Raw genomic sequence first — 24,450 nt, forward strand, 5'->3', positions numbered from 1 at the left:
CTGGACACATCAGTTTTCTCATCTCACCAGTTGTGCTTGTGAAACCAAGGTGAGTTGTCAGAGTCCCCCACTTTGACTACAATAGAGACTTTTTTCATCCTTTCCATCCCAACAGATCAAAGTCATAACTCCTGTGGCCACTTACAGTAGGCCAACCAGTTGCCAATCCGTTGCCATTTTAAAACAGACAGGTAAGGCAGGTCCTGCAGTATCAGAGCATTACTGAAAGTAGATGTGGCAATAACTTGTAGAGGACATTGTCTGGCTCTGGGTTCACAAACACTCACAGTCTCATTCATAACAAAGAGTTTGAATTCGCCTGCTGCTCAAAGCGCTGTACTTCTTGACTATCTTAAGCCCAACTATTGCTGAGCCCTGTTTATCTCAACACGACATGTTTGTCTTTAGGAGGTTTTACTCAAAGAGAGAAACAAGAAAAAGAAAAACCACTCACGACAATGTCAGCAAACCACACACCAAGAGCCTGTTGTTGCTGGGTGTTTCTGGGCAGCACAGGTGACATCACATCAATTGTAACAATTGATGGCACCTGTGACATTGAGTTAGCCTGGGGGGAAGGTGTGTTGTCACAAAACGAGTCAGTCTTTATTTCCGTGAAACACTCACTAACATCAGACTCAACTATGAGATAAATGGACCAACCTTACAGAGCAGTCTGAACCCAGTATGTCTTTATGTATCTCTATAGTTAAGATGCCTATAAAGGCAAAAGTGCAATATCTGTAAAAATGTGTTTTTCATTGTCAGGTTTAAGCATCAAATTATATGAATAACTACCAAGTCTATAATTGATTAGATAAAGGTGGACTGAATTAAATGTATTTTGTATTTTGTGTTTCTGACCAATTTTGACCGTTTTATAGCATATAGCTACTGCACTGCACTTTGCCTTGGTTTCACAGTGCTTTTTTGGATGGACAGCAAAATAAAAAGCCCAATAAAATTTTAGCAGTACCAATATCAAATTCTACTATATTGAAGAGAATATGCCACACTTTTGATGAGTTTTGATTGAGAAAAAATGCAGATACTGCACTTTGCCTTTGTAGGGCAGCATATAGTACATCCACAGGCACCTCTGCTGTAGCTCTCTCTCTATCTCACTGTCCAATACAGGATAAAACGCCTCATCCAGTTAGGTTAGGTAGTATACAATACGCTGTTACAGTTAGCCTAAATGCAGGGATCAAAGCTGGCTATAAAGTGCTGCTCTGTAGAAAACATCCTGCTGTGCTGCAGGAAGTTACAGGAGTGTTCTGCCTCTTAGCATTTGGTCCTGTGTATTGTATTTATCCCATTATGAAGTTATGTAAACAGCCACAGTAAACGATCATGTGGTGGAGGAGGGAATATGACACCGCGCACACACACACACACACACACACACACACACACACACACACACACACACACACACACACACACACACACACACACACACACACACACACACACACACACACACACACGCACATCTGGAAGTGAAGCTCTCGGTCGGTCCACACCTGTCTTGCAGCAGGACGCTCTGCAGCTCCAAGTCGGTGTGCGCGCGTTTGTGTGTGTGTGCGTGCGCGCGCGCGTGTGTGTGTGTGGATCAGCAGCTCCTGTGTGTGTCGCTCAGCTCAGCTCAGCTCAGCTCAGTCCTCGGTGCTGAACTGTGTCCTGACCGCGGCTCTCGGCTGTGACCATGAGGAGCGCCGGCGGAGGAACCGGGACTGCGCCACTATGCCACGGGATATAACCGAGGAAGCGACGCGGAGATCGGCCAAGTGTCCGTGGAATGTTAGGGCAGCGCGACGCCAGCGCTTTGCTTCTCACGCTCACGTCCATGACCGGAGGGACGAGACAACTAGGCAAAGGTAAGAGAAGAGACACCGATGACAGCCAGTCAGAGTTGAGCCGGAGTTTGTGAAGTTCCCGGAGCCTCCGAGGATGATGAGGAACACACCGCGTCCCTGCGCTGCTGAGCCTGCCTGTACTCGACATGTCCTCACATGTAGACAATTAGCTGATGTTTAGTCGTATATCTGACGTTTCCTCATAACTGGAAATGACTTGAGAACTCCAACACACCCCGTAGTGAGCACAGCAGGCTGCTGGAGGTTACAGAGGAGAGCAGGGAATGATCAGCACTACATTCACAGCATCTTCTCATCTCATTTGATACATTCTTGTTCCTGCATGTTAGTTGTTTTTTTGTTTTTTTTTTAACTCAGAAGTGGACAGAAAAAGAGTGGCTTTGATACCCAGACCATGAGGACCCAGGTCCCATATAAAACAAGACCCTGGTGAGATAATCACTTTTACCCCGAGGAACTACTTCACTGCCACAGATACAGATAGGCTACAGATGAGTTACTGAACAACATCATCCAACACAAACCAAACTTAAAGTTAGAATATGGCCATGAAAAGTATTTATTATAACAATGTGGAAATATTTAATCGTAAGAAATGACGTTTCTACATTTAGAGAAAGTCAGTTGCGGTTTTAACTCTCTTCTTGAACGTCCCACACCAGCAGTGTGTGTGTGTGTGTGTGTGTGTGTGTGTGTGTGTGTGTGTGTGTTACTCTGTGAAGGCTGCTCTGGGGCTCATCATCCTCTCTGCTCCTCTGTTAGAGAGCAAATACAAACCCCTGCACTGAGCAGTGACAGTGTACAGTCACTTTGGGACATCATGCACCATGATTTGTTAGAAGAGTGACTTGGGACTGTTTAGGAACATACAGAGGCAGAATCACATCTTATTTGCCAAGAATATATGAGGAGTTAGACTTCTGATGCTTGTGCTTTTTTTGGACAGGATGACTGACAGACCATTAATACAATTTGATATCAATAAATAATTCAAGCTGTTGTTTCCGCGTTTTTATACTATTGATTCTAAAGACTAAGGCTCCACACTGAGAGGCCTAATAGGAACTTTTTTCATTCTGTGGTTGATTGATTTGGTTTAATAGACTTCATATGTCTTGGTTCAGTCATCAGTCCAGCCTGAGTGCAGCTGCAGGCAGGAGGCACTGAGCAAACAGTTACCTGAGGAGGAGGTTACACCGAGGGATACTGTGTGTGGAGGCTTTTGTCTTGAAGATTAAATGCAGTTTTTAACACATAACTTTAATGGCACAAACTGTTTGGGCAGTCGACCGGAAGTGCTCTCAGGATAAGCCGGCTGGGTGAACTGGAATATCGATTGGGTGGTTTGGTAAATCAGTGTCTCAGCCATCAGTTACATGACTCAGGGCCGTTGCTAGGAATTCTGGGCCCCCTGAAAGAATACTAAAGTGGGCCCCTGAATTTTCCACTTTTTTTCTTAGGCTATGAATGTATTATCATTTTTTATTTACTTTGTTTTGATGCTAATGCAGCATTACTATGAGTATTAGTCAGGGTCTTATGCAAAGTTTTTTGTGGGCCCTACTGGCTGCTGGGCCCCTAGAATTATCATCACCTTTCTCCCCTATACAACGGTCCTGCATGACTGGAAATCATAGTTATGTGGATGAAGAAGAGTTTTCAATGCAAACAATTCAGCTGAGGCAGAGAGTTTAATGTGTTTAATTATTGCAAGTTCAATTTAAATTTACTGATTAACATTTGAAGAATCACTCATCCGTCATTTCACGTAATTTCTCAAAGTACATAGCTACACACCTCCTCATCTACACAACAACCAGCAAATTACAGAGTGACCTCGTGGCTCTACAATGTCCATTCTCACAGATGGACACTCACACAACACTTTTCCAGTGATATAAATGCTTTACACTGCAAGTCTCATTTAAATGTAACACACATTAACACACAAGCTAGACAAACCAAGGCTGTGCTTTGACCTTTTAAAGAGCAGGTGCTCAAGCAAAAAACAAACAAACCCATCCCTCATTATTATGTATATAAAGAATAAAGTAAATTCACTATCAAAATTCACTATTTCTACATTTTTCACGTGAACAGGCAGTGACCCAGTGTGTGTACGACTACGTTCTGTGCTGGCTGAGGAGCGAGGGGCAGAGGGTCATGCAGTCTCACACAGTTACAGCTCAGACAGGATATTATGATTATTATGGACAGTTTTTAGTTTTTAAAGGAAAATCACAAAAAGTGCACCTGTCTAATCAGAGGCACACGCCTGAGCACCACCTGACATGTATCTGTGTACGTCTCTGACACAAACACACACCAGCGGCAGTGGAGCAGTCATGCAGGACACTTTTCTGCCACTGGAGGTAACTTGGCTCTCAGTGTATCAGAGGACGATCATTGGACAATCCGATTGGACACTTGAGTCCAACACACACTCTCACCAATATACTCAACTAACAACAACTGTACAACAATAACAACTCTTCGCATGGCTCCATTCAGGAACGTGGCTGCTGCTGTTTGTGTCTTAACCCCTCCTCCACCCCTGCATGCACCCAGTCCACTGTGCTCTCAGATAAACAAAGATCGTCAAACCTTATTGTTGCACCACTCTGCACAATGTTGTCCTTGTGTATCAGATGATGTTTTATTCAACTAAACTTTTAGAGAAAATAGATTTTGTAGAAATGTTAATTTGCCAGGGGGTTCCAGGGGCCACTGGTACAAGGAAACTGACCAAATAAATTGCAAAACAGCATGAACTTCGAGAAAAAAAATCTATATATTAAAACAATCTGTAAATAATGTATTTTAAAGAGGAACTATGCCAGATTACCACCTTAACTACATTTTTACCTTAAAGCAGAAGTAAGCGGAATTTTTGTGTTAATATAAGTCTTAAATAGTTGTATCTTCCGACAGCAATCACTTACGTAAAGTGTTTGGTCTGAAACACGGGTCTGTCAGTCACTCTGCTCTGCTATAAGCCGAGGAGAAAACTTTTCTTGTATCCTACAAGTTTTATCCAATGAGGAGAGAGAACGGCATGAAGGGCTGTGTGTGCAGCCAAGGGATGCGCGTGAATGTGGTGACGTAGGGACGAGGACCAATAGATCCATGACGAGGGCGGGGGCTGCTAACTCCATCGGCTGACAAGAAGTTATGGTGCGTTCAAGGCAACCCCGTAACTCGTGTTTTTCCGACCTGTGAAGTCGTACCAGTTCGATCTGGTACGAGTTCTGGGGTCGGAAAGACATGAGTGGCCGTTATAGTGACTTTCACAGGCAACATGTCGGAAAAACACGACTTACGGGTTGCCTGGAACGCTACAAAGTCGTAAGTCGTGACTTGAAGCCATAACTTACGGTTTCAAAAGCCTGCCTGTGTGGCAAGGTGAAGAGGGCCCGGGCGGGGATTGAACCCACACCTCCCGGGTAAGAGTCATGCGCGTGCCAGTCACCCAAAGGGACATCCCCTTGGCCAAGTAGCCAGGGCACATGATCAATTGGAGGCATAGTGACAGGAACCTCAACTGTCACATCTTGGCGTTGTTGACAGGATTTAATACTTTTCTAAAACATTACATTAACCAAAAATCACCTCCTCGCGCCGCCACACCTGGAACACAGCATTAGCCAAAACGACCGGATCGCTTACTTCTGCTTTAATTAAACAGCTTTAGAGCAAAGCTTTGTTTATGCTTCTGCGTCGTGTTGACGGCGTACCTATGGCGTAGACCAGACGCCGTCGTTGAGCATTCGAAGTTCTGCATCAAGGAACGCGTTGCTTCCGGTCACAGTAAACAATGGCAACTGAAAAACTAACGCTTTTATTGCAAATGTTGAAGCGGAGGGGGCCAAGAAGACATTTGCAGAGGTGGTCTGTCTGACCAGTCGAGGCTGAACGGGTGAATTTAGCACACTGACGTTCTGAGCGAACCAATCACAGTCCTTGCGGTTCACGTTGCGCCCTACTTGAACGTAGTCAGGATTTTTTGGAGATGCGCGTCAGGCTACAGCGTAGGGGCCGCCTCGACGCTGTAGCTACGCTGTCACCGCGACGCAGAAGCATAAACCAGCCTTAATTGTAATGGTTAAAATAAAGACTCTCTGTCTTCCACCTAGCGTCTCTTGGCTGAAAACCAACCTTGTAAGATCAGAGCCTCCGACCCGGTGTCCCAGCTCTCGTCTCTGCGGCACCGCCACACAAACGCGCCTTGTAACTCATAATCTCATTTATGACAGATAAGACTACACAAATATACACGTCGTAACATTGTATATGATAAATAACGTTATCTACCGCTCCATGGATTGATTTCTCTCCAACTTTGTTAAAAACAAATGCACATGGCCGGGAAGAGGGTTAGCAAAACAGAGGAGAAGAGACCGGACTTGCATAGTTCCCCTTTTAACTGTTTGAAATTGAGGTCTTTCACTGTGATGTGTCAGTGATATAACTGTTAGCTAACTCAGCTGATGGTTTAGTTTACTATCAGTGAGCAGTCACAGTAGATATCAGGTTAGCAACAGCAACAGCAACAGTGGACAGGAAAAAAAGAGTCAAGTCTCTCCTTGGTCAAATAGAAAAGAAAAACTGAGCTTCCTCTCTCGGTTCAGTCCTGAATGATTGATCGTCCTCATTAAAATAAAAAGTGCTCTGAGACGGCGTCCACTCATCACCCAGCTAATTATTTACTGCAATTTAGCCGAGTCTCCGCAGGTGCTGAGGCTCACCAGATAAAACCGGATGTCCACCGATAGGAAGGGGTGATTTGATCCCCAATCAAGATCCTCCAGGTATCGTGTGTGAATGCGTGTGTAGGGAAAGGTGTTGCAGGGTTGAGTTGTCATCAAGATCAACTAGACCAATGGTTCTCAAAGTAGGGTCCGGGGACCCCCAGGGGTCCTTGAGAGGGTTCAAGGGGGTCCCTAACTTTTTCTTGAAATTTTACCACTTTTTCTAGAATTAAAAAAAAAACTTTTTGAGAAATTTTACCACTTTTTTCTAGAAAATGTTTAACTTTTTTTTTCTTTTTTTTTTTAAATCTTAACCCCCCCCCCCAGAAATGTATCTTCCAAAAATCCACACCATTGGCCCTAATTTGAATGTATATTGACTAAAAAAGTAACATTCTTCAATCTCAGAACTAATATTTGTGTTTGCTTCAAGGCTCATTATCACAGCTTCGTAGTTGTTGAGGCCATGGATGGAAGCAGCTGAAGTCTGCCCTTCACATGGAAAGGAGCCCTGTGAGGAGCGGTGGTATCTGGTCAGGATGCTTCCTGCTCACCTCCCAGTGAGGGTTCTAGTAAGAGGCCTCAGAGTAAAGCCAGTACATGCTGGAGAGATTACAGATCTCATCTGGTCTGGGAACTCCTCAGGATCCCCCAGGAGGAGCTGGAACATGTTGCTGGAGTGATCTCTATCTGCTTTGACCTGCTGCCGCGGTGATCCAGCCCTGGATGAGCGGCAAAATGGAGGGATGGATGTAATAGTAGATAGTTTAATTGCAAAAGAAGTTCATTTAACCAGCGGATAGACGACTTAAATGTTGGCCTATGATTATGCTGAACTAAAACAGAAAAAAAAGCCAAGACCAGGAGGGTATTTTGCACAAGCCTGGCAGCTGTGGAACATCTTGGTTTTCATTTTATGGCTCATGTGAACAGGATAGAGTGGCAATAGTAAGCTCAGGTAGAATTACTAACACTAACTCTGTGTATTTGTGTATCTGTATTTATTTTCTGAAGTTGCAGTGTGTGGAGGTCTCAGTGAGTAAGCAAAGAGAATATCAGGGTGCTGGAGCTTTCCTTGGAATGCAGCCATTACTAGTTGTTAGTGAAAGTGGCAGTGATTACACCCGAGATATCACTGATGTGACATGTCAGAGTGTTCATTATGACAAGAGATTATAAATCAAGTCCAGTCTAGTGTTAAATTAAGTTAAGTTCAAGATACTTCATTAATCCTTTGCAGACAGAGGACCACACAAACGCATCATACATAGAACACACAACATATTGCACAACCTGTTAAAGCATGGATAAGATAAAAGTAGCAAGGTCTAAAATAAGTGTTAAAAAGGGGGCAGTAACACAGATTTTTTTTTTAAAGTGTTGGTGCATTCATCCCAGTTCACAGTAACTTGTGACAAATGTCATGCAAAATATCTGCAGAAATTGAAGCATATGAAACGCTTTGGGTCACAGATATGTGTTAGGTAACAAGTTATACAGTAAACCATCACACAGTCAGCTGTCTGAACCAGGATCAGGAGGATCTATCTGCCCAGTGGAAGTTTGTGTAGGAGCTGCACTGCATCAGCTTGTTTTGGCCTCTGCCAGCTCCAGCAGAGAGCAGGTAGTGATGTCTGTGCTTCTTTGGAAGGTTTGACATTATGTCTTTGGACATTGGTGTATCATAAGGTGTCATTGAGTGGCTGTAATTATGCTCCAATAATAATCATTATTATCATTACAGCCATCCGGTATGTCTCCTAAACGCTTGACTCGGGCCTTTCTGACATATGTGGAAGTTTCCACCCACATGTGAATGGACAGCTCAGTCTGATAATCTGTAGTACAGGAGAAGATGTCACCCCTGTCATGTGTCTGCTCAGTCTGGTCTATTCTGAACTGTAGTAGTTGCAGGCTTGCACGCTTGACATTAGTGTGTCATTGCCTGCTATCAATTACACACACAGTCAGTGTTGTGTAATGGGATCCACGCCTCCCCTTGTACCTTACTCTCCATCTACGCCTGCTTCAGCGAAGGAAGCACACAGAGGCTGGACTATTTTAGGAAACATGAAGAAAGAAAAGAAAAAAGCAATTAAAAGCCCAGTGTAAACTGTTGTACATCCTGGTAGAGCTGCGAGTGATTTGTAGAGTTTATCTCTGGGTTTATCTCTGTCTCAGTCATGTTTGAAAGTTCCACTTCCACTTACAGTATGGAAATCAGCATTTATTTCTTAACTTGGATATCCCTTGGCTGTAATTTTGTTTTATTATGAGGAACAGGGTGAACCTGAAAGCATCTGTGCTATTTTATCATGCTGTAAAACGGATTATAAACTATATTAAATATTTTGGACTGGGTACCCGATCCTTTCAAGGATGTTGCATGCCTTGTTCACTTTTATTAGACCTGTTTTAGATCCACTAAAAGTTCATTCATTAAGAAAATTTTTATCTAACTCATCCCCTTTTCCATAGATCCTGCAGTTTAAAACCTGTATGATCTTTACTTTTAATACAAGAGCTGCATACAGCCATAGACCCCTCTACTGTCTCTACAGCAACAGCTGATCACTCTTGTTACTCAAAAGAAGGTTTACTCAAGTACAGATACAACTACATCATTAGAGGTGTTCTGAGATTCAAGCACAGAGTCAAATGAAAAGAATTATAATGTACATTATGGATGTATGTAAGAATTTTGCATTTCTCCACCCCAGCTGCATGTCTGGCATACACACACCTATAACAGAGATGATGCAGTCAAAGCACTCACATGAGAGGAAAACTCCTTGAATGAATTTACACAGAACAGGCACATGGGCCTTATTAGAAACAATAACACTTCCATGCATATGTGAATAAATAATGCACAGAAGGATGCAAATGCATCCATACTCCAATGACAGGTCTGGTCTTAAAGGGATAGTTCAACATTTTGGCAAATTGGCCCATTGCCATAATCCCTATAGTCATAGCAGTAGGTTCGTTACCTTTAATTGTTGGTGCAAGCTATTTTTAGAACGGCGGAGCAGAGCTGTGAGCTGCTCAGAGCTACGCTACAGAGGCTCATGGAATTTCTTGGTTTCCCAAACTCATCAAATACACAATCCAACAACTCCAAAACACTCTGGTGGACAAGTTGTGATCTGCACATTCACTGCCCCCAACGGGAACGCGCATCAGCAGTTTTGCACGAATTTACCTCGAAAACAACTCCGTCTCGTAACGTTCTGTTATTATCTCATAGTGTGGTGAATGTGCAGGTCACAACTTGTTCACCAGAGAGTTTTGGAGTTGTTGGATTGTGTATTTGATGAGTTTGATGAGGGAAACCAAGAAATTCCATGAGCCTCTGTAGCGTAGCTCTGAGCAGCTCACAGCTCTGCTCCCCCGTTCTAAAAATAGCTTGCACCGACAATTAAAGGTAACGAACCTACTCCTAAAACTATAGGGATTATGGCAATGGGCCAATTTACTAAAATGTTGAACTATCCCTTTAAGAAAAGGCCTTGAACACAGAACTAGAAGGGAACAGCTATTTAGAGACACCACACCAGTGTTTTGAGTTATGGCTAAAAGGTATTTTGTGAAGTCTCTGTGACTTTTGACCTTTGAGCCCCAGAATCTAATCAGTTCATCCTCGAGTCCAAGTCGACATTCGGTCAAATCTGAAGTTCCATCAAGGCGTTACTGAGGTATCCTGTTCAGGAGAATAGGAGAGATGATGTGCCTCTGGCTTCATGCCGTTGCTGCTGTGGAGGCATCATAAAGTGATGTTTGTACAAGAGCTGGTTTCTGATGTAATTGCTCCCTCTGACTCCATCACAGGATGAATTTGCATGGTAAAAAAAAAAACACCCCATCAATGTGCAAATAATTCATGATGCACAAATGCAATCAAGATGCAAGCATCTGATAGAATAGCTATATGATTATGTCTTCTTTACACATTAACTAAATTGTTTTATCTTCCTTATAATCTCTCTCTCTCTTTCTTGCATGCTCTTTCTCTCTCTTTATCTGCTTTTATTTGGAATTCCAGAGGGGAGACAGATGAATTAGATTTTTCAAGTTTTTCAACGCTCAAATTAATTTTGACCTTTATTTAATGTCAGGAAATCACAGTGGGAGTTCTCTCTGTGGCTGAGAGAACAGGAAAATACAGCAAAACAAGTAGGCTACACAAAAAGATAATACAGATTACAGACATTCAAACAACACAGGGCACAGTTAAAACAGGTTCATACAGGAACATAATAAGTGGATACATATCATTTATAATCATGGTTTTAGATTGGCCTATGGGTATGAGTCTGTTAAGTGTGTTGTAAAGTGTTCCATGTGTGTGTAGCACAAACGCTAGAAGCTGATTCCCAAATTTAGTGCTTACATGGGGACCTGACTGATGGACCAGTGTGTAATTTTCCATTAAGGGCCCTATAGATGAATTAAATTAAAAACAACTGTCTGTCATGTCTAACTGTTAAAGATGCAATGATGAGTATAGAAGAGTCATCACCTGTAATAACAGAGTAGTGGTTTTAGAGTGGAGGTAGAGGCATGTCTACAGAACAGTCGTCACCTGGTCAAACATCTCTCCTCCTCCAGCTGATGAGACTGAACGCCTCACTTCTCAGTCTGGTTTAAAGCCAGCACAAATGGTAGCTATTTTATTTATCCTCAGCAACACCCACCAGGTGGTCGGCCTTTTCAGCAGATAAGAGGCCTCAGAACAAAGTCTGCATCCAAGAGACAAAGCCCTCTAGTGGACATGGTGATTATGACGAGAGCAAAGGAGGACCAAGGCGGTGACGTTACAAATGAGAACGTTTGGTGCTGGTGAAGTCATGTTGGATGGATGAGCCAACGGACATCAGACTTTATCTCAACAGTTTCTAAAACGTCCAATGTCTTCATGTCATCATCATCATCATAAACACAAGTGAGGTGCAGAAACTGAGAGTCAGTTGAAGGTCCACCAGCTGAGTTGACTGCTTCACATTCAGGGCTCTACTTTGGTAGACTAGGTGCAGGCGAGGCGCATCTGCCCTGCGCCTCGCCTTCGCTTCGCCAACGGGGAGTGGCCAGGAGCAGATTGCGATTTTGCTTCGAGACGCAGCGGAGCGCATCCCGCCTACTTCCCTCCCACCGGCGCAAATGGCATAGAGGGTGGAGAGAAGGCGTGGAGTGGGTTTGACACAGCCGAGTCAGATCTTCACCAATCAAATGAGCTCCTCTCCTCACCTTTAAATCCGCCGCGCGCGCAAGGCGGACGTTTGATTTCACCGTGGAAGAGAAGATTTGAATCAGCACATACAGATTACAGCATACACATTCAGCACATCTACAGTATATCGATTGTCCCGTCACACTGATGACAGATCAAAGGCTGCACAGATGAAAGATGAGGATGGATTACTGCTGTGTTGACACTACACGATTATCTGCTATATTTATGTATTTACTTATTGATTTATTGAGCCGCATCGTCACGCGACCATAACAAATAAAACTGAAAACAAATAAACTATCATTTCTCACAGCAAACCACAATCAGCCTGGCATAGTGCTCATAGTGAGCAGATATTAACATCTCCCCTCTCAGGTAAATTCTAAAGGAAAAAGAAAAAGAGAGACGCTCCGCGATGCATCCATTACGCACAGCTGTTTGTGCACACGTGTTTAAATATAGGTTACTAAATATGAGTGTCTTTATTAATGGAAAAGGGGTGTGTGTGTTTTGTTTTTTGTTTTTTTTTACTGGGCAACAGCTCTCAATCTGTCAGAGCAAGTGAGACGGGAGGAAACTGATGTTCTGGTCCGGTCCAAGCTGGCAGTGTCAGGTCACGCGAACAGACCTCACGGGCTGATGGTGCAAAAGTAGTCTGGGAGGGAGGAGGTTATGATGTTTGCTCTGACAGATTGCTGTTGCCCAGTAAAAAAAAACAAAAAAAAAACACACACACAGCCCTTTTCCATTAATAAAGACACTCATATTTAGTAACCTATATTTAAACAAGTGTGCACAGATCACAACATAACAAACAGCTGGGCGTAACGAGGCATCGCGGAGCGTCTCTCTTTTTCTTTTTTCTTTAGAATTTACCTGAGATGGAGATGTTAATATCTGCTCACTATGGTGCCGAGGCTGATTGTGGTTTGCTGTGAGAGATGATAGTTTATTTGTTTTCAGTTGTATTTGTTATGGTCGCGTGACGATGCGGCGCTGGCCCCTAATAAATCAATAAGTAAATAAATAAATAAATAAATAAATAGCTGATCATCTGCAACGGCACAGTGTGTAGTGTCAACACCTGCTCTTGGGACATCCACGGCTGTCTCAGTCCCTCCCTGGTTTCATCTGTGTTAATTCAGTCAGGCTGAGTTTCCATTACGCAAGCCTTTGATGGTCATCAGTGTGACGGGACAATCTATATAGATATAGGTGTATGTGCTGATTCAGATACAATAAATAGGGGTTATTGTGATGATTATTATTATTATTATTATTATTAATTGCATTTAAATGTGCCTGGAAGTGTGGAAATCTGCCTGTGAGGTCTTGGTGACGTGTCTGCACTGCGCGCTGGGCAGTCAAATTGCCACTGCGCTGGCTGCGCTTCGCCTTGCGCTGACATTAGACCAGGTTGGAGCTGGCGAGCTTTCGGCGCACTCTCCGCGCGGTCTATCGGCAACAAATTGTCACTGCGCCACGGCGAATCTGTCGACACCTCCCCCTGCTGCGCGACCACTCCCATCTCAGCGCACAGCAGTCCACCAATTTACCGAATCCGCTGCGCACCTTGTTGCACTGGAGGAAAATGCCACTGCGCCAGCTGCGTCAGGGCTCGCTTCGCTGCGCCCCCGTGAGTTGCGCCAAGAAATTAGGGCCCTCAGTCACATTCAGCTTTGTTTTGTGGTGGAATTACAACAAGCCACTGAACCCCAATGCAACAAAACAAAACCCCAACAACCCAACAAAAAGCACAGGGGAACACCGGGGGGGAACCAAACTGGAACCAAGGAAACCAACAAAACAAACATCTGAGAAATACAACAGGGGGCGCACTGAGTAAATACACACAAGGGAGAAAAAGGTAATAGAAGACAGGTGGAATACATTAGGGTGGGGGGCAATTATGAAAGAGGGAGAGGAGACAAGGACAAGAAACCCATGAGACACACAGGAGAAGATATTTCAGAGTAAAACAAGAAACAAACAAAGTTACAAAAAAATCCCAACAAAGTCCAAACAGCTGAGAAACAAAGAGGAGCAGATCATCACACACTCCCTCTAATCAGCTGATGGGTTCACCAACCAACCAGCCTATGGCCTTGTTGCTGTCACATCTATTTTCTGTGGTTTTCCTTTGTATTTCCTTAGTCTACAGAAAATACAGTGTGTAGTAAGGCAAGGCAATTTTATTTGTATAGCCCATTCTTACCGTTTTGACAGCAGTGATCATAAGAGAACAGGGGACACCTTTCTGAACCTTTTCTGAATTTCCCCTCATTTATAAAACAGTGCATGGGCCAGTGCTCCTCGTCATCAGTGTTATCTTTGTCTTCCTTTCAGATGGAAACACCTGGTGGAGGCAGCAGGCGTCAGCTACCCAGCATCACCTGAGGAACTGGAAGGTGAGTGTGTGGTGTAACAGCAGAGTGTGTTTGTTGTAAGATGTAGCTCTTGGTCCATAACTTAACATCTCCCGTCACATGCCTTTCGCTTGATGTGCTCACATCTATGCATCGCCCTAACCTCTGAAATGACAGCTGCTCCATCTATCATAGGGCTGATCATTATATATGACTAATTACCTGACCATGGACTAAACCATAGGCTACACCTTTCAAAGGGGGGTGGGAGAGAGCTCTGAAAGGTTCTAACACTGCCTTAGGTACATATACAGCGCCTTGCAACAGTCTTCATACCCCCTGAACTTTTCCACATTTTGTCACATTACAACCACAAACTTAAATGTATTTTATTTGGATTTTATGTGATTGACCAACACAAAGTAGCGCATCATTGTGAAGTGGAAGGAAAATGATGATTTTTTTTTTGCAAATAAAAATCAGAAAATGTACATACAGTATGTGTTCATCCCCCCTGAGTCAATACTTTGTTGAACCACCTATGGCTGCAGGTCTTTTGGGGTTTGTCTCTACCAACTTTGCACATCTACAAACTGCAGTTTCTGCCCGTTCTTTGCAGAATAACTCCAGTTGAGTCAGATTGGATGGAGAGCGTCTGTGAACAGCAGGTCCTGCTACAGATTCTCAACAGGATTTAGGTCTGGACTTCGACTGGGCCGTTCTAACACATGGACATGCTTTGATGTAAACCAGTCCACTCTAGCTCTGGCTGTGTGTTTAGAATAGAATAGAATAGAATAGAATATACTTTATTAATTATTATTTAGGGTGGTTGTCCTGCTGGAAGGTGAACCCCCGTCCCAGTCTCAAGTCTTTTTCTGCCTCTAACAGGTTATACACATTATACACAAATATATTCATGGGTAGTATATGAACCTTAACAATTATTACACACTGGACCTTTAAGTTTGTGGTTGTAACGTGACAAAATGTGGAAAGGTTCAAGGGGTATGAATACTTTTGCAAAACACTGCACATCACTGTGGGATAGGATTTAACATTGACACAGCGTGGACTTAATGCTGTCAACAGGAAGTTGGTTTATTTATGGTCTGTATTTACATTCAAAACTATGCAACATTTCAACAAAACAATAGAGAAGCAGTGAATCTATCAGAGGAAGCACTCCAGCCACATTTGTCTCTCACATGTGTCAGAACAGACACTGAGCAGAGCATCTTCTCATGTTTTAATGAAACACCTCTTTATGCTATTTTCTTCCATTCATCTCCGACTAGTCATTTTGTGTTGACTTCCCAAACGCACATCTTGTGTGGACACATGAAACAAAGGATATGCTGCGATGCTAAAACACTGCTCCCCCTCCTCTGTAAAGGAACCAACGCGCTCCTCACCTGAGGCCGACCGACCCTGCACTGATAAATGAAAGATTGTCTGAGAATGAGACGTAGAAGTAGGCCAGTGGGATTTGTTGGCAGGCTGTTGGTGTATACATTTCACCCCCAGCCAGTTTCCACTACACTGCCCATTTGATCCCGGGCCTTAGGTTCCTCCCAGACACTGCAGAGAAACTCATTTCATAAGTGATGTTAAAATATTAACCGTAGCTGCATGGCGGACGGGTGTCACGTGTCAATTAAGTAATTAAAGAGGTGCAGGTGTTGGCCATAGGTAAGGCCACGGACAGAGGGCGTCCACAGGCTCCGAGCCAGACACGGAGAACCCAGACACAACGTCCACGTCAAAGATCTGCTAGGACGAGGACGGATCAGCTTACCCAGGGCAGCTTTCAGTTTCCACAGCGGAAGGAGCGCTGCATGTCAGTGGAGTAAATACAATATAAAGGCTGCAGTCCTGATGGACCGCAAATTAAGATCATCCACAAATTTGCAAGCTGATATATTACAGTAACGGCTCACACCAAGGATTACATCTTTCAGATATCTGTTCATACCATATAATATCTTTGCAACATGGTGCGTTTCTGTCCTGATGTGCAAAATACTGGGAGGAGAAAATGCAAATAGCTTGATTTAACACATTCAATGTGATTTATTAAGCCTGTGATTGTGTCTGCTGCAGAGCGGAGGAGGCAGTGAAGGAGAATGTTTAGAGAGGAGTGTCAGCATTCTTTAAAAGACTGAAAAAAAATAACAAAACATATCATCTATCTATCTATCAGTGTCATTTTGGAGCTGCTAGATGAGCTAAAGAGGGTTGCAGACAGATTTTATGCCCCTGCAGTAACTCTTTACCAGATATCACAGTGACCTGCTCATCACAGTCAGCTGAACCTGCTGCCTGATCAACACTTAGAGGCATCTCTTTATTTTCTCACAGCTACTTTCCTGTGTAGGATTTTCTTTTTTCTTTTTTGGTAGCTAAACACTATGTTTTTGTCAATATGGTTCCTCAACTAAGTTTACACTTGCGTCCATCCAGCTAAAGTCTCCATTAAAACACACAAACCCTTATTTAAATACAGTTTGCACCTGTTGTCTGCACAATAACTCTAAACCGACCACTCTGGAAATGTTCACCAAGCAAACACACAAAATGTTACCACAAATGAAAAATTTGGTTAGGTGAGATCTTAGAGAGGTCTGTTATGTCAGTCACCACTTGAACTGTCACATTACATGATCTTGTAACACTTATTGTATCCTGTTGCTTAGTGAGTGTGTCAGTACTGTATCCTTTATTCTATTTTCCCTACTCTCGTGTTTTGAAGTTATTCACTGCATTACAACTTTGCTCAGTGAGCAGAAGGCTCCTCTTTCCCTGCACGAAACCGACCCAGATAGTTTTACTCAGCTCACTTGTGAATGGAGTGAGGAACAGGAAGCTAAATGTGATCTCTCGGAGGGTAGAGGCCTACATCTGCAATAAGGAGCAGTAGGTTTGTACCTGTTCTGTCCTCTGTCCTCTCTGATGAAAGCAGAATTTACAAGAACAGTGACAGGGAGGGTTTTGCACTCAACAGCCAGAGGAATGGCTCTATGTGTTCATCACTGGAAGCTATAACAGTTGCAACAATCCCAGCACCAGCCTCCAAAAATAAATCTATTATTTCAGCCAACTCATATGAGTCTGATAGGGATGATTATGCTTTTATTGTCTCATTCTTCTCAGCCCTATTTAATTCCAACACCAGCACTGCACCACTGTTGAAGACAGCCACAGTCCAGTCCATTTATTTATCACTGTATCATTCATTCATACAGCAGCAGTTCACAATCATATGGAATTTAAATATGGAATGAAAATGATTTATAATCCGGTGCCCCCTCCCCTTAAAGGGATAGTTCAACATTTTGGCAAATTGACCCATTGCCATAATTGCTATAGTCATAGCAGTAGGTTCGTTAACTTTACTTGCCGGTGCAAGCTGTTTTCAGAACGGCGGAGCAAAGCCGCGAGCTGCTCAGAGCTATGCTATGGAGGCTAATGGAATTTCTTGGTTTCCCTCATCAAACTCATCAAATACACAACCCAACAACTCCAAAACACTCTCGTGGACGGAACGTTACGAGACAGAGTTGTTTTAGAGGTAAATTCATGCAAAACCACTGATGCGAGTTGCCTTCAGGGGCAGTTTTTCAGCAAGCAGTCTCTGTATTTACTTCTAAAACAACTCCGTCTCGTAATGTTCCGTTACTATCTCATAGCGTGGTGAATGTGCAGCTCACAACTTGTCCACCAGAGCGTTGTGGAGTTTTTGGATTGTGTATTTGATGAGTTGGATGAGGGAAACCAAGAAATCCCATTATCCTCCGTATGGCGTAGCTCTGAGCAGCTCGCCGCTCGGCTCGGCTGTTATAAAAACAGCTTGCACTGACAAATAAAGGTAATGAACCTATACTGCTATGACTAGGGATTATGGAAATGGGCCAATTTGCCAAAATGTTGAACTATCCCTTTAAAGAATGACTGTCCTGACTCCTGCCCCAGCTGTGACAGAGCAGCTGGGGCAGAGCTGGACTAGAGCATCTATTCGGGGTGACTGGGTGCCACAGTTCAGAAGAACAACTTTTGGACATTAGTTTTCTCAATTAAAGTAATAGGGAAGTGAAATTCCATACCCACACACATAAGAGACTCAGGAAGCCTTGTAGAGTTTAAGCCTAGCCTAAAGCTCTGGCTAAAATCAGCACAGAAGTGTAACCACCAATGACTGACTAGTATGTATTTATTGTATTTATCACACTGATGGAGTTTTACGTGTTGTATTTGTTGTTTTGACGGTTGTTGTTTCTTTTGTCTACCTGTCCAGGGACAATAGTAAATTAGCTGTCAGCTAAATAACTAAGAAGAAAAAAAAAGCCCCGGAAGTCACTTCAGTTTGTGGAGCCTGACAGACAGAGCACAGACAAGACAGAAATAGCATATACTAACAACAGAGTATCGGGGCCACACTGAGGAAAAACTTGTGTCCATTCCATGAATAATGTTGCAAATTTGAGAGCATAATCATAATATTCCAAGAACAAAATTCATAGTAAGACAAAAGTTTTAGGCAGCATGTTGTGTTAAAAGAGGGGGCTCCACTGCTGGAGCGTGTACTACATACATGGACCTCGTCCAAACTGCAGGTGTTGGGTTTGAGCGTGACCCTCTGCTGCATCCTGTTTCTAGTGAGCTCCTTGTGTTTCGCCCAGTGACTCTGTTCCTCTTCCTGCCTGGTTTGACCCTTTGCTTTGAATTAACCAACTGAGACTAATCCTGATCTCTGTGTGGCTCTGCATCCTTGTAACCATCTGCCTGTCATGATACTGACTCTATCCTATTGTTAGACTCCAGCTGACTGTTTATTGGTCACTTTTTATTTCTCTACCCAAATGTTTGACTAGATTGTAATATGACTACATACTTATGATTTTTTTTTCTTGAAATATAATAACTTTAGTTTGTTATTATGACTTTATTTTACTCTATTTTTCTTTTCTTTTCCCCTATCCTCAATTCTAAGACCGTACCCTGTGGCAGAGTGGATTTTCTGTCTTCACTGTGTTTTTTTGTTGCTTTCTTTTGTAAGAGATGTCATAGTTTGGATTAATTGCTAACAGTGCAGAAACCACAGCCAGGTGTTTTCCTCCATCCTGCCCCAGTTCAACCCACACCACAATGTTCAGGTCACAATATGTTCAGCAGCTGTCTGCTCACATTTTAAAGTTAACTAAAATTTAGCCAGAGACATTTCTCGAGAGGTGTGTGTGCAATATTTTATGTAGGCTACATGAATATTTGTTTATGTAGGCCTATATCTTTGTCTTTTAAGGCTTGTTAAACAGTAGTGGCTGAAACAGACAGTACAGCATGTCTGCTAACTGGACCTAAAAACTGTCCACAGCCGACATGGAAGGCAAAACATAGTGATTGTGTGTTCCTTGCTGTTGTCAGGTGATGCTGTGGGTCGTGGCGTCGTTGCTCACACTGGTGGAAGACGTGTTTTCTGAGGAGGACGGTAAAAAGCACGTCCTGCAGCAGCCGTCCTGGTCTCCTGCAGAGGACCTGGAGCAGGACAGCGGTGTCCACACAACCTGGCCTGATGCCTTTGGTGAGTGACTCACTGTCTCATTTCATATTATTTATGATGGCATGATGTTTGTCTGTCCCTTCCATTGTTGTGGACTTGATATCCACCCCAAGATGGCATCGTCCCAGGTGGCAGCCTGTAACTGTAATTTCCCAGCTTGGGACCAATAAAGTCTATCTATCTATCTATCTATCTATCTATCTATCTATCTATCTATCTATCTATCTATCTATCTATCTATCTATCTATCTATCTATCTATCTATCTATCTATCTATCTATCTATCTATCTATCTATCTATCTATCTATCTATCTATCTATCTATCTATCTACCTATCTATCTCAGCAGAGCCCCTCACATTCACTTCAGCTCAATGAGGAACCATCATTTCAAGATTATTGCTGATATTAATTTTATAACATCTCACTAGAGATGTCTTTCAGGAATATATCAGGGCGTGACATTTACTGTAAACTACAATCTTTTTCAGCCGACAGATTTATCAACACCACGCCAATTTTACACCGAAATCGGCAATGTGCACACTTTTCGTAAATCACACGTGAGTGACACTATGCGCACGATATTCACACCAGAATCTACACCAGGTCCTATGCAAGTTTGATAAATGAAGGCCAATGTGATGGTAATTTCCACTGAGCACAGTGTTTGATGTAAAGCGATAGTTCAACATTTTGGCAAATTTTCCTATTGCCATAATATAGTCTTTTTTTCTAATTAAAGGTTCATTACCTTTTAATTGTCGGTGCAAGCTGTTTTTGGATCGGCGGGGCAGAGACGCGAGGCGCACGGTACTTTCGCTTTTCCCTTATCAAATACACAATCCAACAACTCCAAAACACTCTGGTGGACAAGTTGTGACCTGCACATTCACCACGCTATGAGATAATAGCATATGATTATGTAACATTACGACACATGAAGTAAATACACGGAACTACTTGCGTTTTTGAAGTCACTCAGCAGCCGTGTCTGGAATGTACTTCCAGCTACACATTTACCTCAAAAAACAACTCTGTCTAACGTTGCATTATTATCTCATAGCGTGGTGAATGTGCAGGTCACAACTTGTCCACAAGAGCGTTTTGGAGTTGTTGGATTGTGTATTTGATGAGGGAAAAGCGAAAGTACCATGCGCCTCCGTTGCGTTAGCTGAGCAGCTCGCGTCTCTGCCCCGCCAATCTAAAAACAGTTTGCACCGACAATTAAAGGTAATGAACCTACTCCTATGACTATAGGGATTATGGCAATAGGCAAATTTAACCTAATGCACCGCACCAATGAGTACACACAAAGTACAAGATGTGGTGTGCTGTAGTGGCTGAAGAGGCAGTGCATTGATTCATGTCGTCAACTCTGTAGAGCGCAGCAGCTCATCAAGACAGCAAAGTGCTGCAGTTGGGGAAAAAGCCTGAGTGTGACACAGGAAAATACCAGTGTGCCGGTGTGTTCTAAAAATAGAGCCCCTGATGTTTGTTGGCAGAGATCGTATAAACCTTGTCTGTCACTGCTTCAAACCGTTAATGTATATGATCAGAATGTGAGACACAGGATCTACACCTTTGAAAGTGAGTGAGGGAAACGTAGGAATGTAGTGTTATCCAGTAAGTGGAGAAACAGGCCAATATGAAGTGATCAAATACTTTCATCCACTTCTGCGGAGGCTCGGTTGGGTCATGTTACACCGACTGCCTGCAGGCACACACACACACACACACACACACACACACACACACACACACACACACACACACACACACACACACACACACACACACACACACACACACACACACACACACACTGTTGGGGGCTTTTATAAGCTTGGCAAGCACACTCTTTCATTTTCATCTTTCATTGTAACATTACTCAGACAGTTTCTGTGCTTCCGGAACACCGAAAACAAATCTTCATAAATCTGAGGTGAAGGCCATAAAATAGCAGCATGTCAGTCCTGGATGACTAATATAGCCTCTGGAATTCAGCCTGGTACTTTTCAACACAGAGTATGGCCTTGGTCAATGGAGGAAGGGCCCCATGTGGGTAAAAATAATCAATCCAGTGTACAGATTTCTGTCATGCATCATGGTCCTGTTCATCTCAGAGATAAGACAAAGGGCTTTGGATTACATGTGTTTACTCTAGCAGTCAGTTTAGTGGGTAACCCAATCAGTCTCTTTTCTGAAAAATCAGAATTTCTGAGACTTCTTCTCTTTTTCTACAAAAAAGTTAAAACAACAATGAAACAATAATATTTCTCTTGTTAATATATGGAAAAGCTATTCATTCTAATAGTGACAATGGAGACAGATGAGGACAGGTGAAGTCGGACAAGTTGGACTTGGATGTGTTCATAATTATGATCATGATGTTGCAGCCCATCAGAAACAACACTGTTCATGGAGGAGTTAGGGGGAATATTGTCGTCAAGTTGTACATCCCTTTCTCATGCACACAGTCCTCAGGAAAGGAGGGATCATCCCCTCCTCAGTTTCCACCTAAAGGCCTGAAACGCGGGGCAGAAGCAGACAGGCAGCAGCTCTATCTGGATTTAAACTGAGGGGAGTCGTATTTACAGAAAGCAGTACATGCCGCTGCAGACTCACAACATTCCAAGCTAAAAATGTTTCCGTAAAAAACACCTACCCTGGCATTTCTGAGCCATGAGTAGCCTCAGGTTTTCACATCGCCTAGAAACATGAAACAAAACTTGGTGTAAAACCAGTGGTCACTAACGAAGAAATATACTATCATTATACATTGAGCTTGTGTTGAAAGACTGACAAGGGAAAGTGAAAACAAGCAGAGTTGTGTGTTGAGCTCACTACGCATTATTCATTGTTTCTACAATGAACTCCCTGTAAAGTGAGTGACAGGAGTAAATGGGTGAGTGAGTGATTTTAGACACAACCTCAGACTCAGGGTTGCCAGGTCTGTGAGGTAAGAGCAGCCAAACCCAGCCCAGAACCCGCCCATCCAGGTATAAAACGGCCCAAAAAACCAGCCCAGTACCAGAACTCAAAATATGCCCATAAAAATCCATATATGATGCTTTTAAAGTCAAACAGCATCACTTTGTATCTATAAAACACAAGCATAAACATTGAAGGCAATTTTCCCAAAACAGTTCTTTCACCTATAGCCTACAGTACAGTAGGTCTTAAAAAGGCCTCATGTAATTCATAAAATATCATTCATTCAACTCCTGGACTACTTATTCTCAATAGGGTTGTGGGGGAGCTGGAGGCTATCTCAGTTTGACAGCATTTGGGTGTCAACATATCATCTGCAATAGGTCTGTCCAAGCCCAATACATACCCAGACATAATATTTTTTACCCATGGCAACTCCAACACCAATTCTGCGGGGAAACCGCAGACCTGGCAACCCTCAGACTGAATGCTCTGGGGAGGGGGGGCGACGAGACACAGGGGCAGCTCATCAGGGCGGAGCCAGGTAATCAGGAAACTCCAGAGCTAAGAAAAAACTAATGATGACAAGTTACTCCTGGCAAAAGGAAGCATCATGTTTACACAAAACTAAATTTACTTAAAATATAGTTTTGAGTTGGTCAAATGATGTTTTATAGAAGATCACTGGTCAGTGGGCTTTATGCACAGCTCCACTACTTCCTGAAATAAGCCAGCTCGTTTATTTCCTGTCTTACATTATTGGACCAACTGATTAATCCAGGTGTGTCTGACCATTGTTGTGAGGTCTACACACCTGGATTAATCAGTTGGTCCAATAATGTAAAACAGGAAATAAACGAGCTGGCTTATTTCAGGAAGTAGTGGAGCTGTGCATAAGTGTTTCTGATTTGTGGAGCTGATTGTGATCATAAATATTATAATGAGACATCACACTGCAGTCAAAATAGTGTTCAGTACAGTCACACATGACTGACTAAACATTGCACTGTTCAGTTGTAACATGGAATAGTTGTATAATTACATGAAATAATGCGACTTATGTGGCGTGTTTTAACTTGGCTGATGCAGCCCAGCAGAGTCTGTGCTTTTTTGCCCGGGGAATATTTCTATGCATTTTTCTGATGGTTTTTCTCACATGATCACTAGTTTTCTTCCTGTCATCGAGGCAACATGGAGGCATGAACTGACATGCACCTCTGCTTGCAGTCTACAGTGGTACTGTAGTAGTAACCGTCCCATGAGGAAACACTGTGCCGAGGCATTTAGAGACAGCGCAGGGCAGAGTCATCTCCAGGTCAGAAAGTAAAAACTCTTTTGAAGACGTGAGCCAGGTCTGCACAGCTGAGTGGGTAACTCGTGTTTAAAATGTTCCTGGCAGCTGAGAGAGCGGCTCCGGCTGCTGGAGCTGGGCCAGCGGTCCTCCTCCCCTGCTGATAATGATGCCACACAGTGGCAGCACATTTGGCACCATTCAGCTGATAACCAGAGGAATTTCACTCCCAGCCTCAACATCCATATCTGCTTTCAATTTCATCACACACACACATGCTTATTCATAAAAGTCCATCTTAATCCGGAGCCATAAAGTGAAGTGTGAGAAGCGTCTCACCTTCCAGTCTGTAAAGGCCACAGCAAACATCTGGGTCTGAGATTACAGTGTCTTATCTGCCCACTGGGAGGCCACCTTCACCTCAAAGCTTTTCACACAGTT

The 24,450-nt window shown here is 43.1% G+C and overlaps 1 protein-coding gene across 1 annotated transcript in view; it reads left to right on the forward strand.

Moving 5' to 3' along the window:
• Positions 1-1,801: 1,801 nt before the first annotated feature.
• The window catches only part of artn (artemin), a gene marked incomplete at both ends in the record, with an annotated part of 28,785 nt that continues 6,136 nt past the window's right edge, over positions 1,802-24,450 (forward strand). The window contains 3 exons of the mRNA XM_083970063.1: positions 1,802-1,880; positions 14,208-14,269; positions 19,649-19,805. Of these exons, the coding sequence (XP_083826189.1) occupies positions 1,802-1,880; positions 14,208-14,269; positions 19,649-19,805 (298 nt within the window). The remainder of the gene's footprint in view (positions 1,881-14,207; positions 14,270-19,648; positions 19,806-24,450) is intronic.

Source organism: Trachurus trachurus, assembly GCF_905171665.1.
Source record: "Trachurus trachurus genome assembly, chromosome: 4".
Lineage (NCBI taxonomy): Eukaryota > Metazoa > Chordata > Actinopteri > Carangiformes > Carangidae > Trachurus > Trachurus trachurus.